Raw genomic sequence first — 27,601 nt, forward strand, 5'->3', positions numbered from 1 at the left:
AACTCGGAAGGGACCACCTCTTGAAAAGCCTTGTATGCTTTGTTCATTTATATTCATTATATGGGCCAGGGGTTTCCAGTCTTGGGGATCTGAAGCCCTGAAAAGGGTCCTTGAGGGGTGTCTCATGAATCCATATTATTTCCACTATCATTTTTCAGTTGGTGGATACTAAAAGTACAACCATTATTATATGGAGCTTTTTTGAATTACTCATTGAAAAAAAGTTAGGAATCACTGTTGTAGGAATTTGGGAGCCCTGCAAAGGATTTTGTTTTTAAATTAGAATTTTTATTGAGATAATTATAGCTTTATCTGAAGTTTTAAGAAATAATATAAGGGCTTCCCTGGTGGCGCAGTGGTTGAGAGTCCACCTGCCGATGCAGGGGACACGGGTTCGTGCCCCGGTCTGGGAAGATCCCACATGCCGCGGAGCGGCTGGGTCCGTGAGCCATGACCGCTGAGCCTGTGCGTCCGGAGCCTGTGCTCCGCAACAGGAGAGGCCACAACAGTGAGAGGCCCGTGTACCGCAGAAAAAAAAAAAAAAAAAAAGAAATAATATAGAGATCACTGGGAAACTTTGTGTAGTTTCCCCCACAGTAACATTTTGAAAAACTGTAGTATAATATCACAATCAGAATATTGACATTAACACAATCCACTGATCTTGTTCATATTTCCTCACTTTTACATGTTTTTGTGTGTGTGTGTGTGTGTGTGTGTACCTAGTTCTTTTCCAACACCGTAAGGATCATTCATGTTATCTTTCTATTTTTTTTTCTTTTTCAGCCGGCCGAGTGGCTTGTGGGGTTCTTAGTTCCCCAACCAGGGATCGACCCAGGCCCTTGGCAGTGAAAGCGCCAAGTCCTAACCACTGGACTGCCAGGGAATTCCCTCATGTTGTCCTGTAATCAAACCCTTCCCTCCCATGCCCTTCTGTGTCCCTAACCCCTCTATCCTCCATTTTTAAAATTCTGCCCTTTAAAAAATGTTATATAAATAGAATTGTGGAGTTTGTAACCTTTTTGAATTGGCTTTTTTGCACAGCATAATTCCCTGGGACTTCACCCAGGGAAGGTATGTGAATCATTACTTCATTCCTGTTTATTGCTGAGTAATATGTAAGTACTAGAGTGTAACCATTCACCTGTTGAAGGACATATAGCCTGCTTCCATTTTTTGGCCATTACACATAAAACTTCTATGAACATTTGTGTACAGGTTTTTATGGGAACCTGAAAAGGATTTTATTCAGGACCGTGGTCTAGTCAGATTTGAATTTTAGAAAAATTATACTGACTGCTTTGGTAGAGGATGAGTTTAAGAGAGACTAGAGCAGAGGCAGGGAGATCAGCGAGGAAGCTATTGTAGTAACCCAGGCAAGAGACTTTGAGACCTGAACTCCGTTCTCTGTGAGCTGGAATGTGCTTTGCCAGAGAGGCCTTTCCTCAGAAATCGCATCAGGCTTGTGCAGATGAGGGAGCAGGGTCAGGGAGCCTGGGCTGTAAGGAGGCTCAGGCATACTTCATTCCTAATAGTCAGTCCCTCTTCAGGGGAATTGCTCTGCCACCATAGCTGAGAGCTGCATCGGGTAAGGAAGGGCTGCGAACCTAGTTCTTAAAACGATCATCCTGACTGCCAGGTTTTTCAGTAGGTGTTCTTGGTTATCTTCTCTCAGGAAAATAAGAAGGGGGCCCAGTTAGCTTCCTTGTATTGTTTGAGTGGAGGCTTATATGGGGCAGAAAGATGGTGAGAAGTTCTCTCCTAGTCTTGGTCTCTTTTGGAGCCTAGGAATATGTTCTCTGGTAAGCCAGCCAGCAGTGGGCCTGGGAGGCTTGAGGAAGAACCTCTTGTTGCTATGGAAACGGTAACCCACATTGTTTTTACCCCATGCAGTGGTGTGCCTGGCTCCTCAGTGTTTATATCTTCAAGGCCTTTATCACTGTGCTCTTTGGGCTGCTGTGATAAGCACTGATTATTGGGAGCCAGCCCCACTTCTGAACCCAGAGGGTATAATCCTAGAGGGTCCACTAATAGGTTGGCCATCTCCCCAGGGCACTGCGCCAAGTCCCTATCTGGGCTGGTCCTTGGATGGCCACCCCAGCACTGTTAGAAAACTCTTCCTAGCAGAAAGCTGTTTTGAGTTGTTTGTAATTATTTTTTTGGCCATCTCAGACCCTGACAAGTACTGGCCAGGACACAGGAATGTTTGGGTCAGGCGCCAGATCAGAGAATTTGGGGTGGCTTTTGAACGAGAGTGTGTTGAATTTCTCTGAGACGGTCACACTTCTTGGCACAGACGCCTTTAGAATGTAAAGAATGTAAAGACCTGTGGTGTGTGGGACCCCAGAGCTGAGAAAGTGAATCTTCCAAACCTGTATGCACCTTTCAGTTGTCGCTAGAACCAGGTACTGTGCTGCCTAGCCCAGGGCCAGACACAAGGGATACTGGAAAAAATCAGACTCCTCCTGCTGTAGTTGGGAACATCAGACTCACAGGTAAAGCAAAGAATAGAGAACTGACAAATGAACGACTGACATTTTTATAGGGGTTTACTGATTTTAAAGAACTTTACTGATTTTTCAGATAAGAAAATTAATCCTTAGGAGTAGTCAGGGTGTAAGAAAGTCAGATTCAAAGACCTACATCTACCACTTATGTAATTCAGTATATATTTTAATAATTAGGGGGTAGGAATGGAGGGGACCCTGGAGGCCAGAAAAGTGTGTCTTACTTCTCTTTGTACTGCCACTGCCTTTAGCTAGCTATTTCATCAAATAGCTGTTTGAAAGTCATAAATGAGTGTTAAAATGCCAGCATGTGAGCACTGAATTTGGGGTCAGACGCTTCTAATTCAGTCAGAAAGGTTATAGGTTTAAAAGTGCAGGCAAATAGGCTGTTAAGCAGATGGGCAAGGGTCCAAAGCCCTGCAGGAGACCCAGGAGTAGGCACCAGGAGTCAGAACAGCCAGAAGGACCAGAAGCCCAAGTTATTGAGGGCATGGCCTGCTTGGTGGGGACTAACTTTAAGGATTAGCCATCTTCTTCTGGAAGGATGCTTCTTGTGAGATCAAAATTTGAAGAAAAGGATACTGAGAGGAGGAAGATGGTAGAAATGGGACACAAAGGGGTGACTGAGTGCCCCTCTAGTGTCTTTTTAACTTTGTTTCTAAGTCCTAGTGAAGAAGGGGCCTTTGGCTAGTGCTAGACACTGAAGAAGTTAAGGCAAAACTGGGAAGTTATGTTTTACCCTGCTTGGGGAATGGCACAAGCTCAGTTAGGGCTTCTGAGTTTGCCCTTAATAGACAAACAGAACCTAATGGAACCCATTCCCCGCTACCCCTGTTTGTTGGCCTTGGAGAGTAAGAATTAGTCATTCTAAGAAGCCCTGTTGCACAGGCTCATCTGGATCTCCCAACCATAGTCTTGCCACAAGACATGGTATAAGAAGATGGTGAGGCTTCTCACCATTCAGAATGGCCATCATTAAAAAGACTACAAATAACAAATGCTGAAGAGGGTGTGGAGAAAAGGGAACCCTCCTGCACTGTTGTTGGGAATGTAAGTTGGTGCAGCCACTATGGAGAACAGTTTGGAGGGTCCTCAAAAAATGAAAAATAGAGCTACCATGTGATCCAGCAACCACACTCCTGGGCATATATCTTGAAAAAAACTATAATTCGAAAAGATACATGCACCCCTATGTTCATAGCAGCACTATTCACAATAGCCAAGACATGGAAATAACCTAGATGTCCATTGACAGAGGAAAGGATAAAGAAGATGTGGTGTACATGTACTATGGAATACTGCTCAGCCATAAAAAATGAAATAATGCCATTTGCAGCAACATGGATGGACCTAGAGGTTATCATACTAAGTGAAGTAAGTCAGAAAGAGAAAGACACATACCATATGATACCACTTATATGTGGAGTCTAAAATATGACACAAATGAACTTATCTATAAAACAGAAACAGACTCACAGATATAGAGAACAGACTTGTATGTGCCAAGCGGGAGGGGGGTGGGGGATGGATGGATTGGGAGTGTGGGGTTGGCAGATACAAACTATTATATCTAGAATGGATAAACAACAAGGTCCTACAGTAGAGCACAGGGAGCTATATTCAATATCCTATGATAAACCGTAATGGAAAAGAATATTAAAAAATATTACATATATGTAAAACTGAATTACTTTGCTGCACAGTAGAAATCAACACAACATTGTAAATCAACCATACTTCAATAAAATAAATTAAAAAAAAGTTAGTGAGGCTTCTAATCTGGTTCTAACACTATTTTGCCAGCCCACCTACGGCAAAACAACCCCATTTCATGGCCTCAGTTTCCTTCTCTACTTGTAAAGTGAGCAGTGGCCCTTAATGCCCTCCAAAGCTCCTCCAACTCTGCCATTTAGAGTTTGAGTATGATGAGAGATCCCACTATCTGTTACTCCCATTCTATGCCAGGAGCTTTTGCAAGATTGGCAAAAAGAACCCTTTGACTTTGGCCTATTTGTTTATTTATTTATTTATTTAGGCTGCACCAGATCTTAGTTGCAGCATGTGGGATCTTTAGTTGTGGCCTGCAGACTTCTTAGTTACAGCATACGAACTCTTAGTTGTGGCATGCACGCGGGATCTAGTTCCCCGACCAGGGATCGAACCCAGGCCCCCCGCATTGGGAGCGTGGAGTCTTACCACTGGACCACCAGGGAAGTTCTGACTTTGGCTCTTTTAATAAATCAAACCATGTGAGGTGCTGTGCTCCTTGCTTTTGGGTTGCTGTGCTTAGGTAGCCTTCCCTTCTGCCCCCACTGCCTTCTACCTGTTGTCCAGACTGTGCTGTCTCCTGTTGCTCTGGTCTCTTGACCCTTTACCTATTCTACTTTGTGTTTTTGTAACTCATATACTATGCTCATTCTAGTACTTTCTGTGAGCAAGGACTGTATTTGTTCATCTCTGAATTTGCTCCTCCATGCAACAGGTTCTTTTGGGCATTCATTTGTTTATTCAACAAATGTTTATTGAAGCCCAGCTGTTGTGCTAGGGACTTTGCTAGGTGCTAGAGTTTGGCTAGAAGCTAGGATTCAGCCACGAAGAAGATAGCCATGATTCCTGCTGCTATGGAGCTTACAGTTTAGTGGAGAAGAGAGATATTAAGCAAAGTATCACACAAATAATTACAATTGTGAAAAGTGTTGTAAATGAAAAATATAGGGTACTTTGGAGAAAATATAATTTGGGCCTAAACTAGTTTGGGAAAGAAGATGAATCAAAGAAGATTCTTTGGAGAAAAAGTATTTAAGCTGAGACTAGCAGTATGAGTCAGAGTTTGCAGGTTAAGAAAGAGAAGAGCCTTTCATATAAAAGGAATTCAAGGTGGTTCTCAACCTGGGCTTCACATTAGCATCATCACCAGGTATAAGAGAGTATACGAAGCAACAGGACTGGTGCTTCATACTGGTGCTTACTGGTGGGAGTATAAAGTGATACAACTGCTTTGGAAAACAGTTTGGCAGTTACTTAAAAAGTTAAGCATAACCCTGTCATCTAACCCAGCAGTTCCACCCCTAGTGGAACTCAAGGAATAAAACACTCATTTTCACTCAAGAAAAATGAAAACATGTGTACACACATAGACTTATACACTAACGTTCATAACCTTTATTTGTAACAGCTAGAAATTGGTTAATGAATAAACAAATTGTATATCCATTCAATGGAATACTACTCAGCAATAAATTGGAGCAAACTACTGATTCACGTGACAGCATGGTTGAATCTCAAATCATGCTGAACAAAAGCAGCCAGACACAAAAGAGTACAGAGCTGTGATTATATTTATTTGAAGTTCTAGAAGAGGCAAAACTAATTTCTAATGATAGAAATCAGATCAGTGGTTGTGTGGGGACGGGGATGAAGGTTGGCACTGAAGAGCCAAGTGGGAGCATTTTGAGACCATGGAGGTGTTCTAGATCTTAATCAGGGTGGTGGTCATATGAATGCATATGTTTGTCAAACACATAGAACTGTATACTTAGAATGGGGGCATTTTATTGTGTGCAACTGTACCCTAAAAATATCCATGCTCCATTTTTTTTTTTTTTTTGCGGTATGCGGGCCTCTCATTGTTGTGGCCTCTCCCGTTGCAGAGCACAGGCTCCAGACGCGCAGGCCCAGCGGCCATGGCTCATGGGCCCAGCCGCTCCGCCGCATGTGGGATCCTCCAGGACCGGGGCACAAACCCGTGTCCCCTGCATCGGCAGGCAGACTCTCAACCACTGTGCCACCAGGGAAGCCCCATGCTCCATTTTAATAAATGTCGAAAAAAAAGGCAAAACTTATCTATGGTGGTGAAAGTCAGAATAGTGGTTACCGCTGTGGGGTTGTGGTAGTAGTGATTGGAGAGGGACAAGGGGAGGGAGTCTTCCTGGAGTGTTAGGAATGTTCTGTATCTGGATTTTGGTGAAAGTTACATGGATATATGTATATATATACACATCATATATATATATTTTTAAATTGATCCTTATGTTTATTTATGTACTTTACTATATGTGTGTTATTTCTCAATTAAAGAAAAAACAAAAAAAACAACCCAAACCCCAAACCCATACCTAGATCTCACCCACGGAGATACTGGGGGCTGCGTGTCAGCAGTTTAAGAGCTCCTTAAGTGATTCTAATATGCTGCCAGAGCTGAGAACCACTGTGCTGTGTGGAAAGGACGGAAGAAACTTGGCACATCAGAGAAGGGTCACACGAAGCAGGAGGAGTTGCTGGACATGAGACCAGAAAGGTGGCAGGTGGCAGATCGTTCTGGGCCTCGCAGGCCACAGTAGGGACTTTGAACTTTTTTTTTTTAAATAAATTTATTTATTTTATTTATTTATTTTTGGCTGCGTTGGGTCTTCGTTGCTGCACGCAGACTTTCTCTAATTGCGGCGAGCGGGGGCTATTCTTCGTTGTGGAGATACTGCAGTAAACAAAAAAAGTCCTTGCTTGTGAACCTTACATCTATTGGAGGGAGACAGACAATAAACAAATAAATGAACAAATATATCATGTGTGAGGTGGTAGTAGGTGCTATGAAAAAATGAAAAAGACATAGCTCTGCCCTCAGATACCCTCAGATAACTGCAGCTGTAAGCTGACCGTGTTAAGCCTACATGAGGTACAAAGTCAGAAATGCTGAAACTCAGAGGTATATCTCATTATGTTGCTCATTGGAGCTTTATATATAGTTGATGCTATGGATTATCGTTTTTCCACTGATGACTTTCTTTAATTATGTTTAATATAAATTAAACAACTGTTAAAGAAGACATGGTACATATATACAATGGAATATTACTCAGCCGTAACAAGGGACGAAGTTGGGTCATTTGTAGAGACGTGGATGGACCTAGAGACTGTCATACAGAGAGAAGTAAGTCAGAAAGAGAAAAACAAATATCGTATATTAACGCATATATGTGGAATCTAGAAAAATGGTACAGATGATCTTATTTGCAAAATAGAAATAGAGACACATGTAGAGAACAAACGTATGTAAACCAAGGGGAGAAAGGAGCGGGGCGGGGGGTGAGATGAATTGGGAGATTGGGATTGACACATATACACTATTGACACTATGTATAAAATAGGTAACTAATGAGAACCTACTGCATATCTCAGGGAACTCTACTCAGTGCTCTGTGGTGACCTAAATGGGAAGGAAATCCAAAAAAGAGGGGATATATGTATACGTATAGCTGATTCACTTTGCTGTACAGTGGAAACTAACACAACATTGTAAAGCAACTATATTTCAATAAAAATTAATTTAAAAAAAGAGAAAATGAAAAAAGTAAAATAAACAACTGTTACTGGAGTATTCAAATCTCAGGTTAGAGTGAGAATATAATTATCTCACATTATAATCAACGTATGTAATATTTTTAAAAGCAGGCTAATAAGAATTGAACAAAATCTCTACCAATCACACACATATTACAGGCTATGTTTTTTTTTAAGACTTTATTTTTTAAAGCAGTTTTATGATTACAGCAGAATTGAGAGGCAGGTACAGAGATTTCCCATATAGCTCCTGCCTCCACACGTGCATAGCCAGCCCCGTTATCAACATTTCTCACCAGAATGGTGCTTCTTTTTTTTAACCAAGGATGAACTTACATCGACACGTCGTAATCACCCAAAGCCCGTGGTTTACGTTAGGGTTCACTCTTGGTGCTGTATGGGTTATTTTTTATGTATTCTCCCTCTGAGGAGAAGTGAGCATGGTCAGAAGTCTTTTGGGTCAGTGCTGCTTGGGTAGCTGAAACCAGTGCCAGCTTTGTCTAGAAGGGAAGCGCTTCTCAGTTCCTGCCCCCTGCTGAGAAGAGCTGGACCTCTTCTTGGATATGAGGACGTGATGTTCTAACAGGGGAAGGAACATCCCTCAGGTAGGCTGGATTTTACACAGCCCAGGAATCCTCTTTCCTCAAAGAGGACTCCTCTTTCCTCTGTGGCTAGGCCTGCTACATGCGGTATTCCAGGGGGGACCTTTTCTTGCCAGTTCCATGTCCCAAGCCAGTTCCCCTTCTCAGCCTTCACATTTTTGTCTAGAGGGTCCCCTGCCCTCCTCCCCAGCCCCATCCTCATTCTAGGTTCCAGGCTGTTTTATCTCTGGAACCTCATGGTCCTTGGTCAAATCTGAAAGTCTTCCTAGGGCTCATGCTCTCAGTCTTACAGTCTTTTGAGCCCTTTCTAAGGGTAAGGGTGGATTCTGATCCCATCAGAGTCACTGCAAAGCCTGCCAGTCCTGGCTGGGGGGTGGAGGGTGAAGAGGGAGAAATTATTTTCAGAGATGAGGCCCCTGTTGGTAAAATTTAGCCATTTCCATCCAGATTCCCCTCAGGTTCCAGCCAAGCGCTGAGGACCAGTCTGACCAGTGCCCTTCTCTCCTCCTTCTCTCTACCTTCTTCCTTGACTGCTGTTTCTCTCATTTCTTTCCCTCTAGGCTTGTGTCTCACATCAGATAATCCATTGTCCAGCTCAACTGTAGTGGCTCTGCACGGTAGTGCTGGGAGAGGAGAGGCATTAAGTGGATGGTGGATATTGGTGGTGGGAACTGGTGGGTTGCCCTCAAGAATTCTGTTGCCTTTTGGGGAGGTGGTTTGTTATGAATCCATTCATTCACGCATTCATTCGTTCAGCCAGCACTTACTGATGTCATACTTGACAAGGTGGATATTAGTGATGGTGCCATACTGGGCCCTGGAGGATAGAGTGAGTCAAATTTAGTCCTTGCCCTTTTCTGGATGTGGCATGCAAACAACTCAGAGCATGAGAATTAATATAACAGAGTTATGTACAGAGTGCTTTGGAGCATAAAACAGTAAATGATTAGCTCTGCCTTGAGAAAGGAGAGGAGATTTGGACATGAGGGAAAAGCCTTTGTGGTTTTGTCCACCAGTGGTTAACAAAGTGTGGTCTGCAGACCACTGGAGGTCACCAAGATCTCTGTGGGGATCCAGAAGGTCAAAGCCATTTAATAATAATACTAAGGTGCTATTTGCTTTTTCCATCGTGTGTACTTTTGCACTGTTGGTGCAGAAGAAATTAGTAGGTAAAACTGCTGGCACCTTAACAGGAGTCAAAAGAGTGGCACAAAATTGTGCCAATAATCACTGCCTTCCTCACCTCCATGCCCTCTCAGTTTTTTTTAAGCTTTTAATAGAGAAGTAAAAATTTATTAATTTTATTAAATTGTATCCCATGAATACATGTCTCTTTAGTATTCTGTGTGATAAAACAGGAAGTATGCATAAAGCACTTTTGCTGCATGTAGGAGCCTGATGTTTATCTCAAGGAAATGCATTTGTGTGATTGAGTTGCAAGCTGAACTACCTCCTTTTCTCGGGGAACACTAGTTTTACTTGAAAGAATAACTGACAAATTGCAATTACTCAGACTTATGCTTTTGGCAGACATCTTCTTGAAAATGAATGAAGTGAGTCTGCTACTTTAAGGAAAACAACTGATAGTATTTGTTGCCAGTGATAAAATTCCAGCTTTTAATTGAAAATAAGAGTTTGGGAAAACTTGTATCTGCCACTGTGAACTTGACAGCTTCTCCAGATCTACAGCTTTTCTGATGAAATCAGTGGTGATATTAATAATTGTGATTATTTTGATACTGTATAAATGAACTGTGTCAAATTTGGAAGTTCTGCCTAACTCATCGAATCACTAGTTTCCAAATGATTAGTGTATCATGTTTCAAAATCACCCATGGGTAGGGACTTACCTGGTGGTCCAGTGGTTAAGACTCCATGCTTCCACTGCAGGGGGCGTGGGTTCAATCCCTTGTCAGGGAACTAAGATCTGATCCCGCATACTGTGCGGCCAAAAAAAAAAAAAATCACCTATGGATAAAAGATCCATTCAAAGTGCAAGATAGACCAATGGATTTTATTGTAATAGAGTACAAAAAGTTCATCTGTATAGTTTCAGATTTCACCTTGTAACTAACCTTTAATAAACTTCCTACTTGTTGAGTTTTGGTGAAGTATCAGAGAAGAATGACCACAATTATCTGAAAGGTTATTAAAATACTCCTGCATTTTCCAACTGCATATCTATGTTTTGATCTTCAATCAAAACAACACCTTGAATGTGGAAACAGATATAATGAGGCTGTAACAGCTGTTTTCTATCAAGTCAGACATTAAAGAGATTTACAAAAATGTGTAACAATACCACTCTCCTCATGAATTTTTTTGCAGAAAACAATTGTTTTTCATTAAAACATGTTTATATTAATGTATATGAGATTTTATTGTTTTAAAATGAATTAATTACTAAATATTAGGATTTATGTTTTAATTTCTAATACAGTAAATATCAAACAGTTTGGGATTTTCAATTTTTTTTTTTTTTTGTGGTACGTGGGCCTCTCACTGTTGTGGCTTCTTCCTTTGCAGAGCACGGGCTCCAGACGCGCAGGCCCAGCGGCCATGGCTCACGGGCCCAGCCACTCCGTGGCATGTGGGAACTTCCTGGACTGGGGCATGAACCCGTGTCCCCTGTATCAGCAGGCGGACTCTCAACCACTGTGCCACCAGGGAAGCCCAAGGGATTTTCGATTTTTAAGTGTAAAAAGGAGTCCTGAGACCAAAAAATTTAAAACTTGGTCCTATACTATTCTCTCTACCTAAAATTCTTCTCTTTTCTGCCTACAGAAATCCCATATATAATTGTAGAGCTGATATTTAGTTATTCATTCAGAAAACATTTACTGAGCATCTACCAAGAACCTGGTCTTTTCTTGCTGCTGGGTACATAGTCCCTAGCCCTTATGGGGAAGAGAAATTAAATAGGCAACTACAACACAGTATGATAAATGTTACCAGTGATAGACATATAAATGCTGTGGGAAGACAGGCTATTGTCAGAGTTGCTTGCCAGCTCACCTAGAACATTCCTCTGAGCAATGTGATTGGACTGTACTGCCTGTGTTTGATTCTTTATGGTCTTAGAGGGAAAGTGGCTGAAGTTAGCAAAAGATGGGAACTGTTCACTTGCTGCTCTGGGAGGAAAAAAGGAGACTACAAATGTATTAAATGTCAGCTTCATGCAGGCCCTATGCTAGGTGTTTTAACAAATGTGGTCTTGCTTAACTCTCACAAAAACCCTATGCAGCAGAGTTAATTATCCTTATTTTGCAAATGAGATATTGGAGGCTCAGAGAAGTTAAACAACTTGTCCAATATCATATGGTTGTAACTGATGAAGCTGGGATTTTGACACATGTGTTCTGACTCCAAGTGCAGGGCTCTTTCATTGCAGTAATAATGTGTTTCTAAAATGGGTGGATCTTTTAAGGTAATTTCTGGATGGGTCTGGGAAACCTTGCCAGATTGGAATGTATTAAGAGAAGGTAGAAAAGGTCTCAGGAAGGAGAGAGAGAGACAGCCTAGAAAATGCTTCATTGAAGGAATTATTTGTGAATTTTGGCTGACATGATTTTTCTGGACAGGATTCTATGGCCATATGGGACATCAAGATTTTGTACTCCCTTATCCTCAATCCCTTTAATCCTTCTCTATGCCAGGTGATGCCAGCAGCAAAGGTCACCTGTCTGTCTGATCAGGTTACAAACTAGAGCCTGATGCTTGAAGCCCAAATTTCTTGGACCTGCTGTAGGCCAATTGTGCCCAGCCTGGAGACCCCAGTCCCTAGAGCTTGGTAAACTATTCCCATTATTTTTTAAAAGCCTAATAGAAGTACTTTACTTAGGTTCATTCTGTGGGTGGATACTTGCTAATGAAAAGATTAGGTTTCTTTGTTTTGGGTCAGAAATCTGTCGATCTGATGTGCTTCAGGTGTGCTACCTATGGAACTCTAGAAAAGGGGTCAGCAAAGTATGGTCCAAGGGCCAAATCCAACCCACCACCTGTTTTTGTAAATAAAATTTTGTTGGAACACAGCTAAGTTCTCTCACTCATGTTTTGTCTGTGGCTGTTTTTGTGCTCAATGACATAGTTAAGTAGCTGCCACAGAGACTATATGGCCCATAAATCCTGAATGTTTACTGTCTGGCTTTTTACAGAAGTTGCTGACCCCTAGCATAACCTCAATTCTTTCTATTATGGCACTTAGCGCATAGTGTTTTAATTGCTTATCTCCCCCACTTTTATAATTGAGCTCCTTGAGAGCAAAGATGAAGTCTGATTCATCTCTTTATACCCTGTGCTGATTATAGACCCTGATATATGAAGAGTACTCAATAAATGTTGTTTAAATGGGCATATCATATGCTGATCAAAAAGCTCTTATAGGCAATTATATGGGCCTTTGAGTAATATAAAAACAGGAATAAGGGAAGGAAAGTGTTATGTTGGTTATGCTAATCTCAGTGCTGTGTGCTTCATCTGTGGACTAGTTGTTACTTACTGCAATTTTTTGGGGATAGGTAATTTGTGGATAGGAGTCCATGAATGAAGCAATCATGCCAAGAGCTCTCGTTGGTGAGGAAACTGAGAAACATTTCCTTAATTTTTGGCTACTTTCTCCTCTTTTCCTCAATACCCACCACCCCTTTACCCCACCCTCCATTTTCCGCTCCACCTTGCCAGGACAAAGGTAGAGGAACATAAGGTTGCATGGAGGTACTTATTTCTTTTGTATGCATACTATTTATCTACTTTTTTCTTTTATAAAGCCATTTCTTCAGTGTGCTTCCTACCAGCATTACTGTCCGTGGCTTCCAGAAGATGAAACTAAAGCTGTCTGGTTACCTTGGCATAAAGGCAGTCAGGTGAAGTGCTGGCCTGTGAGTCAGCAGACCCGGGCTCTTGCTGTGCCTCTTCAGCGACCTTTGACTTTGGGCACATCCGTTAACATCTGTGAGCTTCAATATCCAACATATTTTTATTGAGTCACATCTGGGACTTAAAAATTTTAATATTTACACCCCTCCTCATTTTGAAAAGGATTTGAGCAACTAGCAAGCGATAGAGAGGTGACCTGTCCAATCCTGTCTCTGTTTCTCACCAGCAGACAAGTAAATGATTAGATGTATTAGTGTTTCCGGTCTCTGATCAGGGACTTCTAGAAGGCTTCACAGCCACAGCTTCTTCACCCTGTCCTTGCTTTCTCTTCTGTGACTGCTTCTTTTATCTGGGAGGTCACGGTTTTTCTTCTGTCTTCTTTGGGGGTGATCTGAAGAGTATTTTGCCTAGAAAGATCAGGGTCGAAAGGCAAGAGGAATTTTATACTGTAGGAATTGGAAGAAATACCAGAAACTTTAGTTAAAATATCTTTTTCAAATAGTGAACTTGAAGCCTGAAGAAGGGAAGTGACCTCCTTAGAGCCACATAGTAGAGCTATGACTAGATTCCAGGCTCTTTCTGCTATGTGCCTTGATCAGGCTAGGTGTTTTCCAGGTTCGTAAGAGAGGATTAGGTGTCATGAAAGAGACTGGGTGGGCTAGGCTCTTGTGCTGGTTTTATTGCTGTATGACTGTATGGTGGTGGGTGAAGGAAGTTTCACTCCAGACCTCCATGCTTGCTGAATGTAGCTGTCCTGGAGAAGGCATAAGATGTGAAGGGTTTCCTCAGTTAGCCTGTGGCTGGCATTATATGTACAGGCAGTGACAAAGTGAACAAAAAGGAAACTATGTAGTACTCTGGCCTTGGAACAAATGGCCTGTTTTCCTATTTCTAGAAAGATTGTATTAATTCACATTTATTTATTGACTAAAGATGATGTTTCATTTGAATATGTATTTCTTTGATTACTAGTAAGACCTTTCCCTGTGTTCATCAGCTATTTGTATTTTCTCTCACTTGTATATTTTTTCCTTGTGAGTTATTTATGCATGTTCTTTGTGTAGATCCCAGTGTATTCCTAGTCCTATGCTTGACTTCCCTGCCAAGGAACTATTAGGATAATAAAGCATTGACCCTAAATAGGGAAGACAGTTAATATGAAATACTTCTATCACTGTACAAATAGTCTGTTAAGTGGCTGTGTGAGGAGTCAGGTGCTAGAAGCCAGGGACTGTGAGACAGGTAGGTAATAGAGCTGGGTGGCAGCCCCCAGTAATGTTGTCTCTTGCTTTTCCTGTACAGAGTTTTGCCGGATTGACAAGCCCCTGTGCCACAGTGAGGATGAGAAGCTCAGCTTTGATGCAGTCCGCAGCATCCACAAGCTGATGGATGATGATGCCAATGGTGACGTGGATGTGGAAGAAAGTGATGAGGTGAGCTCCCTCACCCTGTGTGGCTCTCTTCTCCTCCTGTGTGAACAGTCCCTGAAGCTGTCTAGACAGGCTGTTCCCTGAGGAGAGGTGTTCTTGATATTGGCTTGTCCTCTAGGAATGCATCCTTGTCAGGGAAGGTGATTCTCAGCAGAGCAGCCTCTAGGAGCCGGCCTGCCAGAGTGCAGGCCTTAACATCTGTGTCTGTGCCTGGACTGGCTCCTGTTTGCCTACCGGCTAGAAGCACAACACTGACCGAGCTGTGCTGTTTGAGAGGAGAGGGAGCCCTGAGGCTCGTCTGTACAGTTTCCCTGAATCCTTGCTGTAATCCAGCTGTAGATGGAGGGCATCCATCTGTCCTTACTCTGTGCTCAGCCCTGTGCTGGCATGTGGAAGAGAAGGCAAGACAGTCAGATCTTGCCCTTTGGAAGCGTATACTCTATTTGTGAGGAAGAAACAAAGGTTCCTAGAAAGATCATTCTGAATTCCAGGCTGCAGTTGCTGGGATCCAGTTGAGTGGTCCAGATAGTAAGAGCGAGAGGAATCTCTAGGTGGAAATAGCTCTGTTATTGTTTCACCGTTTGGCGTGACTGCAGCTCCAATTCCACAGAGCCCAGAGCCCAAAGTCATCATGTGTCAAAAGATTGAAAAGCTTCAGTTGTTTTCAAGCTCCACTTGAGCCAGCAATGGGATGAAGCTGGCAAGTTATGCCAGCTTTTAGTAGCGATATGGTGTATATCATGAGGGAGGGGCCAATCTAGTCTCTCCTCCTCTGGTTAGCCCACCTTTAAGTTGTGAATTCAACTTTGGATTTCACGTTGCCAAAAACATTTGAAACAGTGAAAGAGAGGAGTGACATGAATGATGAAGGGTATGGAAACTCTGAAACGGACGGCATTCAATATAATTCAGTGTTTATAACTGTCTATTATATGTGTGCCAGGCACTGTTCTAGACGTGGAGATGTGGCAGCAAATACACATAATTACATAGAGATACATCTGTCCTCATATAATTTACAGTCTAGTGAAGAAACTTTAGCCTGGAAAAGAAAAGATTCAGATAATACAATTTCTATCTTCAAATGCAATCGAAGTAGAGGAATCAGACTTAAATGATGGCGATGATAACAGTGAAATCCTTACTCTGTGCCAGGCACAGTGTTAAGCTCTTTGCATAGTTACTTTTTTAACTTTGTTGGTAGCCTTAGGAAGTTGGTATTACCATCAAGGACTGGAACTTTGGAAAGGTTAAGCATTTTGTTCAAGGACACGCTGGGTAGGAGAACAGATCTGATTTCAAAGCCTATGCTGTTAAGTACTGCAGTATTGTTTCTCTTATGCTAAGGGCAGAACCAGGACCACTGTGGGGAAAGTAAAATATAGGAGTATTCTTCTGGAATAAAGAATCATCTCACAGCGCTATCTCGTCATAGAAGAGGCTTCCTTGGTAGGTAGGTAGTGAACTCCCTGTCACTGAAGATGGGAAAGTAGAACACAGCACTCCACTGATTGGTCAGCAGAGGGGATCCTTGTATCAGGTTGAACTAGATAATGTCTAAGGAACTTATAAGAGGAGAAAAATAGACTTCCTGGAGGAAACATAGAATTGGGAGAGAGTGGAAGGGGTGGGGCAGCCTGAACAGCAGGAAACAGTGTGAGCAAAGATGTGGAGGTAGTAAGAAGCGTGGAGGGTAGGTTTGGTCACACAGAGTGACTGTGGGAGAAAACTGCAGGACAAAAGCCTGGCAAGGAAAGGGGGCCCAGGCAACCAGGCTGAGATATGTATACTTGCTGAACCTGGCAGCTGTAGGTTCTTAAGCAAGGCCAACAGCCATGATGAAACTATCCGAACTTTTGGTCACATCTAGATGTGTCACTGACCCTCAGAGGACCCACATTTTATTTGTCTGTGCTGGGAATAGAGCCATGTTCCTGGTGGTGAGGGAGGCCTAGAGGTTTCCTGACCACAGGACTGGGAGATGCGTGGCACCACAGTCAAGAAGGTGATACGATCCAAGATCCACAAATTCCTGGATATCTTTGTCATCCGCTCCTCCTTCTTTTTTCACTTTCTGCTGAATTACTTTGTCAATGAAGGGAGGAAGAAAATGTTCTTTTTAGAGGAATGTACCACAACAAAAAGCTCATCAGCACAAACTGTTCTAAAATAACACAAAAGCTGTCACCCTGCTTTTCCCTGTGCCAGTGGTGAGCTGTTCTTTTTCAGTGTAGCTTCTGCCTGCCTTGACTTCAGCTGCTCTCCCTACAGTCTAGTCCTCTGGTGGGCAGAGGGGCCTGCCAGTCTGGGGTCTCATGATCATTCACAAGCTACTTTCTCTTTGAAAGAGAAAGTCATGGTAGCAAAGTGTGTGTGTTTAAGTCAGTCTCAACATATATGGAGTTCATGATCTAACTAGACCATTGGGTGGGCAGCTCAGAGCTTGGAATATTAGATTATGGATGCTGAGACACCAGAGATGAAACCCTGGTTGTGCTGGCCATCAAGGACCTGAGATTTTTATGTCCTGCTTAAAAGAATTGCTGATTACCCAAGGACCCTAGAAGAAGTCTGCTGGGATACTCTATTAAGGCCTCATTTATTCAGCCTCATATCGGTAAGTTTTTCAGATAACTGAACTATAACCTCATTTCTAGATATTTAAAACTCTTAGCCATTTTCGAAGTAAGTTTTCCTTCTTACAGATTACTGTGAACAGATTGTTACTTTCTTTGGATTATTCAAAGCATGTCTTCAGGGCTTCTTGCACTGTTACCCCAGTGCTTACATTCCTGTATGCATTGTTATGATTTCTTTTTATAGTTTTCTATCTCTTCTTTGATTCATTCTCATTTCTGATCTTTCTATCTCTGCTGTAAGCTATGAAATTAGACTTTTGGTAAACTGAGACTCAGCAGCCCTTTTATAGACAATATATAGTCATTTGTGTGGGGGGAAGCCAATTTGACTTCTCAAGTGTCATCTTTGCTTGCTTTTGTCCTAGGTAGCAGAGGCTATGGATTGTGGGCCCTTCAGATGAGCAAGATGGCACTATTGGTGCTGGTGTCCTCCTTGCAAAGCTGACAGGGAGTTCTACCAGCCTGGCAGTGTGGGAATTCATGACCTGTGTTCTACTGAGACCTTTGGTAGGGATACTGCCTCTGGGCAAAGGATTTGCAGCAGTGGGATGGCACTTCAGCCTGTCCTGATAGTCTGAGGCGGGCAGACAGGAGCCTTCCTAAAACCACTGTCCCCTTGACTGGACCAGACAGTTTGAGAGCAGTTTTATTTTCTTCTGTGGAGCCTACGTGGAAAATAAAGGACATTTGTTCAGCCATTAAACAAATTCTTATTGAATACCTGTTATGTGTGAGGCACTGTTGTAGGGCTATAGATTCCATGATGAACAAAGCAGATAAGATCCCTGCTTTACTAGAGCTTGCATTCTAGTAATACGTATGTCATAGGTGATTAAGTGATAAGTAAGCTTTGATTAGGCAGAACTGTGATCAGGTTATAGTAGTTTAGTGACTTCCCTTTGGTTTTCTCAGGGTAAAATGGTGGTTAATGATTCCTACCCTTGCAGCGTTGCTATCAGGATTAAGTGAGAAAAGTGCTGTTAAAAGTTCCCAGCCCAAATAAAGAACTCTCAAAACTCATCAATAGAAAGCAAGCAACTCAATAAAAAATGAGACAAGATTTGAGCAGACACTTCATCAGAGAAGATATATGCATGGCAAATAAGCGTATGAAAAAATGCTCAATATCATTAGCTATTAGGGATGTACAAATTAAAACCACATTGAGGGACTTCCTTGGTGGTCCAGTGGGTAAGACTCTGTGCTCCTAATGCAGGGGGCCTGGGTTCGATCCCTGGCTGGGGAACTAGATCCCTCATGCATGCCTCAACTAAAAGTTTGCATGCCACAACTAAAGAACACGCATGCTGCAACTAAGACCCGGTGCAGCCAAAAAAAAAAAAAACAACCCACAATGAGATATCACTATACACCTATTTGGATGGGTAAAATTAAAAAGTAGTCAAAACCAAGTACCATGTGAGGAGGAAGAGCCACTAGAACTCTTACAGAGTTTCTTATAAAGCCGAACACAATTTAATACATATCTCAGCAGTTCTACTTCTAGGTATTTACCCTGATAGATAAGAGAAAATTTATATTTGTATTAAAACCTGTACACAAATGTTTATAACAGCTTTACTCATTATCACCAAAAACTGGACACAAATCAGATGTCCTTCAGTGTGTGAATGGATAAAACAAACTATAGAAAACTACTCAGCAATAAGAGGAATGAACTGTTGATGTACACAGCATAGATGAATCTCAAAGGCATTACTCTGAGTGAAGGAAACCATCTCAGATAGTTACATACTATATGATAACATCTATTGACATTCTAAGAAAGGCAAATCTATAGGGATGGAGGCCAGATCAGTGGTTACCAGGGGTTAGGGGTGTGGGGAGGGTTTGATTACAAAGGGGCAGCATGAGGGAGTGTGTTTTTGGTAATGGAACTGTCCCATGTCTGGATTGTGGGGCAGTTATAAGAATCTACATAGGTACCAAAACTCATAGGACCATATTCCCCCTGTGCCCTCCACCACAGTTAATTTCATCATATGTTAATTTAAAATGTTCCCAGCATAGCATTGACACACAATTCAGGCTCAGTGAATGCTACTTATTGCCACCTTTCTGTTTCCTCTATATTTCCAGGAAAGCTACCTACATCTGACAATTGTATATATATTTTTTAATTTATTTTTGGCTGCATTGGGTCTTCATTGCTGCACGTGGGCTTTCTCTAGTTGTGGCGAGCAGGGGCTACCCTTCGTTGTGGTGCGTGGGCTTCTCATTGTGGTGGCTTCTCTTGTTGTGGAGCACAGGCTCTAGGCACACGGGCTTCAGTAGTTGTGGCTCACGGGCTCTCAAGTGCAGGCTCAGTAGTTGTGGCATATGGACTTAGCTGCTCCGTGGCATGTGGGATCTTCTGGGACCAGGGCTCGAACCTGTGTACCCTGCTCTGGCAGGCAGATTCTTAACCACTGCGCCACCAGGGAAGTCCCTGACAATTGTATTTTAATGTTCGTGTGTGGAATGACTGACCAATATCACTGTAGCAAGCATGTTGTCAGGCTGAGATGGGAGTCTTATGCAAGGGTGTGATCACACATTTTGTGGGGTGGAGATGGGTACGTTAGTATGAGCCTGGGAAGCTGCAAAATATACTTAACCTTCTGTTAGTGTCTGTGGTGTCTGGTGTAGAATAGCACAGGGTTAAAAGCTTGTGTTGCAGAGTCACACAGACCCAGGTTTAAACCTGGCTCTCGCTTTACCAGCTGTGGAAACTTTGTGAAGTTACTTAATCTCCTTAAGCCTCAGTTTCCTCATTAGAAGTGGAGTGATACCCATTTACCATTGCAACAAAAAGAATAAAATACCTAGGAATAAATCTACCTAAGGAGACAAAAGACCTGTATGCAGAAAACTGTAAGACACTGATGAAAGAAATTAAAGATGATACAAACAGATGGAGAGCTATACCATGTTCTTGTATTGGAAGAATCAACATTGTGAAAATGACTCTACTACCCAAAGCAATCTACAGATTCATTGCAATCCCTATCAAACTACCACTGGCATTTTTCACAGAACTAGAACAAAAAATTTCTCAATTTGTATGGAAACACAAAAGACCCCAAATAGCCAAAGCAATCTTGAGAAAGAAAAATGGGGCTGGAGGAATGAGAGTATAGTACATACTTCTATATGTACTATACTTCAGACTATAGTACAAAGCTACAGTCATCAAGACAGTATGGTACTGGCACAAAAACAGAAATATAGATCAATGGAACAGGATAGAAAGACCAGAGATAAACCCACACACATATGGTCAACTTATTTTTGATTAAGGAGGCAAGAATATACAATGGAGAAAAGACAGCCTCTTCAGTAAGAGGTGCTGGGAAAACTGGACAGCTACATATAAAAGAATGAAATTAGAACACTCCCTAACACCATACAAAAAATAAACTCAAAATGGATTAAAGACCTAAATGTAAGGCCAGATACTATAAAACTCTTAGAGGAAAACATAGGCAGAACACTCTATGACATAAATCACAGCAAGATCCGTTTTGACCCACCTCCTAGAGAAAGGGAAATAAAAACAAAAATAAATAAATGGGACCTAATGAAACTTAAAATCTTTTGCACAGCAAAGGAAACCATAAACAAGATGAAAAGACAACCCTCAGAATGGGAGAAAATATTTGTAAATGAAGCAACTGACAAAGGATTAATCTCCAAAATATACAAGCAGCTCATGCAGCTTAATATCAAAACAACAAACAACCCAATCCAAAAATGGGCAGAAGACCGAGATAGATATTTCTCCAAAGAAGATATACAGATTGCCAAGAAACACATGAAAGGATGCTCGACATCACTAATCATTAGAGAAATGCAAATCAAAACTACAATGAGGTATCACCTCACACTAGTCAGAATGGCCATCATCAAAAAATCTACAAACACTAAATGCTGGAGAGGGTGTGGAGGAAAGGGAACCCTCTTGCACTGTTGGTGGGAATGTAAATTGATAACAGCCACTATGGAGAACAGTATGGAGGTTCCTTAAAAACCTAAAAATAGAACTACCATATGACCCAGCAATCCCACTACTGTGCATATACCCTGAGAAAACCATAATTCAAAAAGAGTCATGTACCACAATGTTCATTGCAGCACTATTTACAATAGCCAGGACATGCAACCAACCTAAGTGTCCACTGACAGATGAATGGATAAAGAAGATGTGGTACATATATATAGTGGAATATTACTCAGCCATATAAAGAGATGAAATTGAGTTATTTGTAGTGAGGTGGGTGGACCTAGAGTCTGTCATACAGAGTGAAGTAAGTCAGAAAGAGAAAAACAAATACTGTATGCTAACACATACATATGGAATCTAAAAAAAACACAAAAAACATGGTCTGAAGAACCTAGGGGCAGGACAGGAGTAAAGACGCAGACATAGAGAATGGACTTGAGGACAGTGGGAGGGGGAAGGGTAAGCTGGGAAGAAGTGAGAGAGTGGCACGGACATATATACACTACCTAATGTAAAATAGATAGCTAGTGGGAAGCAGCTGCATAGCACAGGGAGACCAGCTCGTGCTTTGTGACTGCCTAGAGGGGTGGGATAGGGAGGGTGGGAGGGAGACACAAGAGGGAGGGGATATGGGGATATATGTATATATACAGCTGACTCACTTTGTTATACAGCAGAAACTAACACACCATTGTAAAGCAGTTATACTCCAGTAAAGATGTTAAAAAAAAAAAAAGTGGAGTGATAATAGTAGGTACCTCATGAAGTTGTTGTGAAGATTAAATGAAATAATGCATATAAAGCACTTAGTACAATGCCTGGCATATAGAATAGGCTCAATAAAAGTTAGTTTTTGTTGTTATTATCATTGTTGTTATCATCAGAAAGAACCTACATTTTGATAGAGATAGGCCTGTGTTCAAAACCTGGCCTTGCCACTTACTGGCTATGTGACATATAGGCAAATAACTTCACCTCTCTGAGCCTCAATTATTCAGCTATTTGAGGAGGGCAACTCTTTGCAGGGTTGTTGTAAGAATTTAATGTATTCAAAGCCCCAAGCACAAGGGCTGGCGCGTGATAGGTTCTGAATTCATGTTTCTTCCTCCCTCAGCGTGATGGTACAGATAGTGAGGGCTGGCTTGTATCGCAAGAATTCCAAGTCAGCTCTCTCATCATCCCAGGGCACCACAGTGTTCAGCTCTGGGAGCCACCCCCAGCAGCTCGGCTGACACGGCTAGGGCCAGGACCCTGCAGGAGGTAGTTCTGTCTTCACCCGAGTAGCTGATGTTAAGGGAAATGGCGCGTGATAGAGCAGAGTCACACGTTTCTAGAGGCCACAACTTCTCTGTTAGCTCACTCAGCCTCCTGCCTATGCCTTTATTTTAAAAAAGGTCTAGGTGAGAACTTTTGATTTTCCCCTACCCGTCTGGAAGGCTAGAGGATTTTGAACAAGGCCATGCTGTAGTAGTGTCATCAGATCTGCTTGACTTTAGCATGGTGAAAGTTGACCTGTTTTTTACCTTTTTAAAATTGTTCCACCAAGAAGCATGCTAGGTCCTGGGAGGCTGTGAGGGTTGAGGAAGGATGGACTCTGGCGCCAGGTGGAATCAGGGCTGGGGAAACAACCCGAAGGGGTGCAGCCGGCAGTTCCACTTGCAATAGCCAGAGGCCCAGTAGGAATTGGGCTGGAGGGGCAGTATACAGAGCCCTAAGAGCTTCTCACACGTAGCCAGTGCTGTGGCCAGCGTGGGTTAATTTGGACGAAGATAAGTAGCTGCATTATGCTCAGAAGTTATCATCATGACTAACAATGATTGTTATTCCCTCCTGATGCTTGTGGCTTCATTCTTTGTATCCAGATAGCTGTAGACACCCCTCAGTATTCCATTGCCTCTAGTTTCTCCTTCACCAGCACATGTACATGCTGCCAGTGATCTTTCTAAGTTACAGTTTAATTTCCTTTTCTTATTCCATCTGACTTCCTGTGCCTGACATGCCATCCCTTCAAATCTGGCCTTAACCTTTTTTTTTTTTTTTTTTCCCTTTGGCCATGCTGTGCGGCCTGTGGGGTCTTAGTTCCCTGGCCAGGGATTGAAGCCGGGCCATGGCAGTGAAAGTGCCAAGTCCTAACCACTGGACCACCAGGGAATTCCCTGGCCTTAGCCTGTAAGTCTCTCTAGACATACCTCCTACCACTCTGATCTGACTCTTGTCCTTCTTTGGGTCATAGTCATTCCATGTTTATTCCAGATGCCTTTCTTTGCTCAGATAGTTCTCCTTTCTGGGAATTAACTTTTTATATCCCTCCCTCCAACCCCTGGCTCTGTGTGTATTGGTCTTAGGTGTCCTCTGGAATGCCCCAGCTTCACTTTTCATGAACCTTACCTGGCTTTCTTCCCCCACTGATCTCTCTCATCTCAGTACTAACTCCTGTAGCACAGTCTACATCACTCGTTTAGCACTTAAATGTCTTGCTTTGTACCCCAATGATTTTGATTGTATTGTTGCCTATAAGTTTGTCTTTTTGCACTAATACTGGAACTGCTAAAGCACGACTCTGATCGTTAGTCCTACCTTGTAAAGGGAGTGTGGTGGAAAAGTAACATTCCTACCATGTAATAAGTCCTGTGCCAGCTGAGTATATATGCAGTTTCATTTACTTCTCAACCACTCTATGAACTCGGTGTTATTAACTCTGTTTTAGAGATGATGAAACTGTAAGAGTGGCTTACCTTCACTTACTAAACTAATCTACACTCTAACCTGCCCGCCAGGGTTCCTGCAGTCTGAATTTAGCTCGCCTGACTAGTTCTTCTTATACCCTGCATTCCCTTACTCTATGCTGCAGCCATCTCAAACATGCTCTTAATCTCTCATCACTGTGCCTTTGCTCCAGATAAACCCTCATCCTGGCATCACTCTGTTTCCCATTTTTGCCTGAAAAAATTCTACTTGTCCTCCAAGGCCTAATCAGGGTTTCTCAGCCTCAGCACTGCTGACGTTTTGGGCCAGGTTGTAGGATGTTTAGCACCATCCCTAGCCTTTCTACACTAGAGGCTAAGAGCAGCCACCCCACGCCCCACACCACCCAAGTTGTGACAACCAAACTTTTTTTATTGCCACTTGTCAGTCGCCCTGGGGAATAGAATTGCTCCTGGCTGAGAACTACTGGCCCTAGATTAAATGCTGCCTCCAAGAAATCTTGTTTGTTCCCCTACAGTGGGAAGTAATCCTTCCTCTCCCATGCTCCAGAGTACTTGGCATGAAGCCCGCATCTGGCATATTGCTTTGCTCCATATTGTAATTAGTTGGGTGCATCCTTGTCTGTCCTACCAGACTGTGAATGCCTCCCAGGAGCAGGAACCAGGTCTCATGGATCACTGCTTCTCCCACAGTGCTTGTTGCAGGGCCTTGCACACAAAGGTGATGAGTTACATTTTTTTGAATTTGAAAGCAAAGATTCTATCTTATCTGTGTGTGCTCCTCAAATTGTTTCACTAGGGCAGAGCAAGAGTATAGAGTTGGCTGGTCAATGGTATGGGGGACAGGGTGCTTTTGACTTGTGAGTTCCTGGCCAGGATAGCAGCTGAGTCAATGGTGGGCTGTTTCTAGAAGTTGCTAGGGTCTGGGCTCCAGGCGTTTGTGTATGATGTGTGTGTCTGACCTCCTCTGTGACCGCTTCCCTATCCCTCTGCCCTGTGCTATGAATCATATACAGAATCTGGATGGAGGTAAAATCACTATAGTTAAAATATTACGAAAGACAGAGAAAAACATACAAGAGGGGTGTTGAAGAAAGGAAAAGACGCTGCTGAGGCTGCTGAAAGGCTGTGTGACTGAGCAAAGGCATGCACAGGCATTGGAGCAAGAAAGACGAGGGTTTTAGGTGTACAGTTAATAGTTGTATGACCTTGGGAAGTTTGTTAAACTCTGTGAGCTTCGTTTCCTCACTGTCAAATGGGGACAGTAATCCTTACCTTGAAAGGTTATGGCACAGATGAAATGAACTTGTGCATAGAGAGTCCCCAGCCTGTGGCTTAGTTCCCAGTAGTAGTATTACTTACTACTTCTTCTACTCCTACCCGCCTGAAATGTGCTAGGCCTGTGCTGGGTGCTTCTACATACAATCGCTCATGTCATCTTTACAAGAAACGTCTACTGTGGGGTACATAGTGATTTTTCCATATAACTGATAAGGAAACTGAGACTGAATTAGCTCACAGTTATCCATTTTTTGGGGTTATTGCAACTCACATCTGCCTCAGGCTGATGAAAATGTTTCAGACTTGTGGTGATTGTACACCTCTGTGATTATGCTAAAAACCCTTGAGCTGTACACTTAGATGGTATGTGCATTATATCTCAATGAAGATGTTAAAAAAATAAAAGTGTCACTACATTGGTTGGAGTAGTGATCACCTTCCACTTGCCTTTCTGTAGCCCAATCCATAAGAATCCCTAGTGCTCTGTAGAAAACACATTGAAAACCATGTTGACTTCTATCTCCCTTTCCCCCACTCCTTACTTTGACAGGTATGAAGAGGTGCTTCTAAGTCTGAATTACCATGGTTTCTGGAAGCAGAGATCCCTGGTTAGCTAGCTGACAGCTAGGTTCCCTCTGTTTCTGGGCAGGTGTAGATGGCTTTTGAGGACACCAGACTGAACAGCCTTTGGGAGAATTTCTTTCTCCTCCCTCCCTCCCCTCCTCCCTTCCTCCCTCCCTTCTTTCTCTTTTTTTATAGTTGTCACTTCTGGGGAAGCTAAGGGAGAGCCAGGTGGTGATTCTCTCTCACCCACACACCAGGGACCTGAATCCAATTCTTGACCCTTATCATATGGAGCTCCATGACAGGAGATATCAAAGGCAGCTGGCTAATTGGCCCCAGTTTTATTTTTCCTGGGTTTGCCTTGTGCTCAGGGCCTTCCTCTGATATCTAGTACTGCTACCATGCTGGCCCCTCAGAAGCAGAGTTCTCCCCTTGGTCCCTGAACATAGATTTTCCTTGTTTCCTCTTTGAACAGCTTTGACAGCCTAGAGGTTTCTTTTGTTTTTTTTTGTTTTGCTCTTTTAAGTTTACTATATGAAAAGTAGGGCAGAAAAAACTTGCACACAATTATTCAAATAACCTCAGCATGGGTTTCGATGTGTACATTTCTGCTGCTGCAATAACTCTTCTTTGACCTAAAGGACTGTTACAGTTTGGAGGCACTTCGCTGTTTTTTTGCCTTCTAGCTCCCTGCCTATCTCCTGGTGCAGTCACCATCTTATCTCCTGCCTTGTGGAACATTCTGACCGCCTGCCCTTAATTCAGACAAAGCACAGATTGAAGTCTGCTCAGACCCTTTGGACAGAACAGAGATGACTGATACCATGAGAGATCATCCTTCAGCTAAAACGTGCTCTTTAGGCTAGGGAAATGACCTATCCCCATTTTTCCTTGTAAATACTTAATTATGGATGGCTGTAGCATTCACTCACCAGGGGTACCTCATAGTCAGCTTCCAGGCTACAACCCCAGTGAGTCCAAGTTCTGTGGCCTTCCTCAGGCATTCAGCCCTAACTTCTAGGAGGGCTTCCTGGCATTTTGTGAGTTTCTTAGAATAAAGTATCTGGAAATTGACTTTTAAAAGTCTAAGCATGAGCTGTGGAGTCTGACCTGAGTTCAGATGCAAGCTTGGCAGCATACTAGCTATAAGGCCAAGTAATTCGGAGGCTCACCTTCCTCATCTGTAGAATAGAATAGAGATGAAAATAAGACACTCTTTGCCATTCATAAGCCCTTAGGCTAGTGAGAGAGGCAGATATGTAAACTGGCAATGACAACAGCGCATCTTCAGGGCTGTAATGGTGGTGTGCACAGGAGACTGTGGGAGTTTCAAGAGGAATAGGGGTGAGGTAATCTAACGTGCTGGTGTAGCAGAAGACACATTGTCAGCCAGCACTCAGGGAGGGGTACAGGTTGCTAGACAAACTGAGCTACACATCAGAGGGAGTAAGCGTCGTTTGCAATCTGTCCTAGTGCCTTAGCCAGATACAGGGTGACGCAGCAGCTCCCCCAGATGGTTCCACTCACGTTTCCAGGAAAACCCAGACGGTGGTTTGCTTTGACAGATAGGGAAATTCTTTCTCACTAAGCAGACTGTTGTTTTCCTTCCTCCCATCTTTGTTGGTGAGTCTGCTCTGTCTATTCTGGATGGCAATCCT

At 42.7% G+C, this 27,601-nt stretch overlaps 1 protein-coding gene and 1 non-coding gene across 8 annotated transcripts in view; one reads left to right on the plus strand and one right to left on the minus strand.

Moving 5' to 3' along the window:
* Window positions 1-27,601, plus strand: part of STIM1 (stromal interaction molecule 1) — a 188,158-nt gene that overhangs the window by 87,813 nt on the left and 72,744 nt on the right. For 5 of the 7 annotated variants that reach the window (XM_029208552.1, XM_029208551.1, XM_029208556.1 and 2 more), the window contains one exon: window positions 14,624-14,754. In XM_029208552.1, the coding sequence (XP_029064385.1) occupies window positions 14,624-14,754 (131 nt within the window). Of the gene's footprint in view, window positions 1-12,102; window positions 12,237-13,269; window positions 13,397-14,623; window positions 14,755-27,601 lie in introns of those variants that run through there. The other 2 variants (XM_029208555.1, XM_029208557.1) reach the window with 2 other exon arrangements.
* Window positions 23,473-23,544, minus strand: TRNAE-UUC. Its single transcript has one exon. It is a non-coding gene; the product is annotated as a tRNA-Glu (tRNA).

The sequence above is a fragment of the Monodon monoceros genome, unplaced genomic scaffold (genome assembly GCF_005190385.1).
Source record: "Monodon monoceros isolate NGI ecotype Baffin Bay Population unplaced genomic scaffold, NGI_Narwhal_1 Super_Scaffold_7, whole genome shotgun sequence".
Taxonomy (NCBI): domain Eukaryota; kingdom Metazoa; phylum Chordata; class Mammalia; order Artiodactyla; family Monodontidae; genus Monodon; species Monodon monoceros.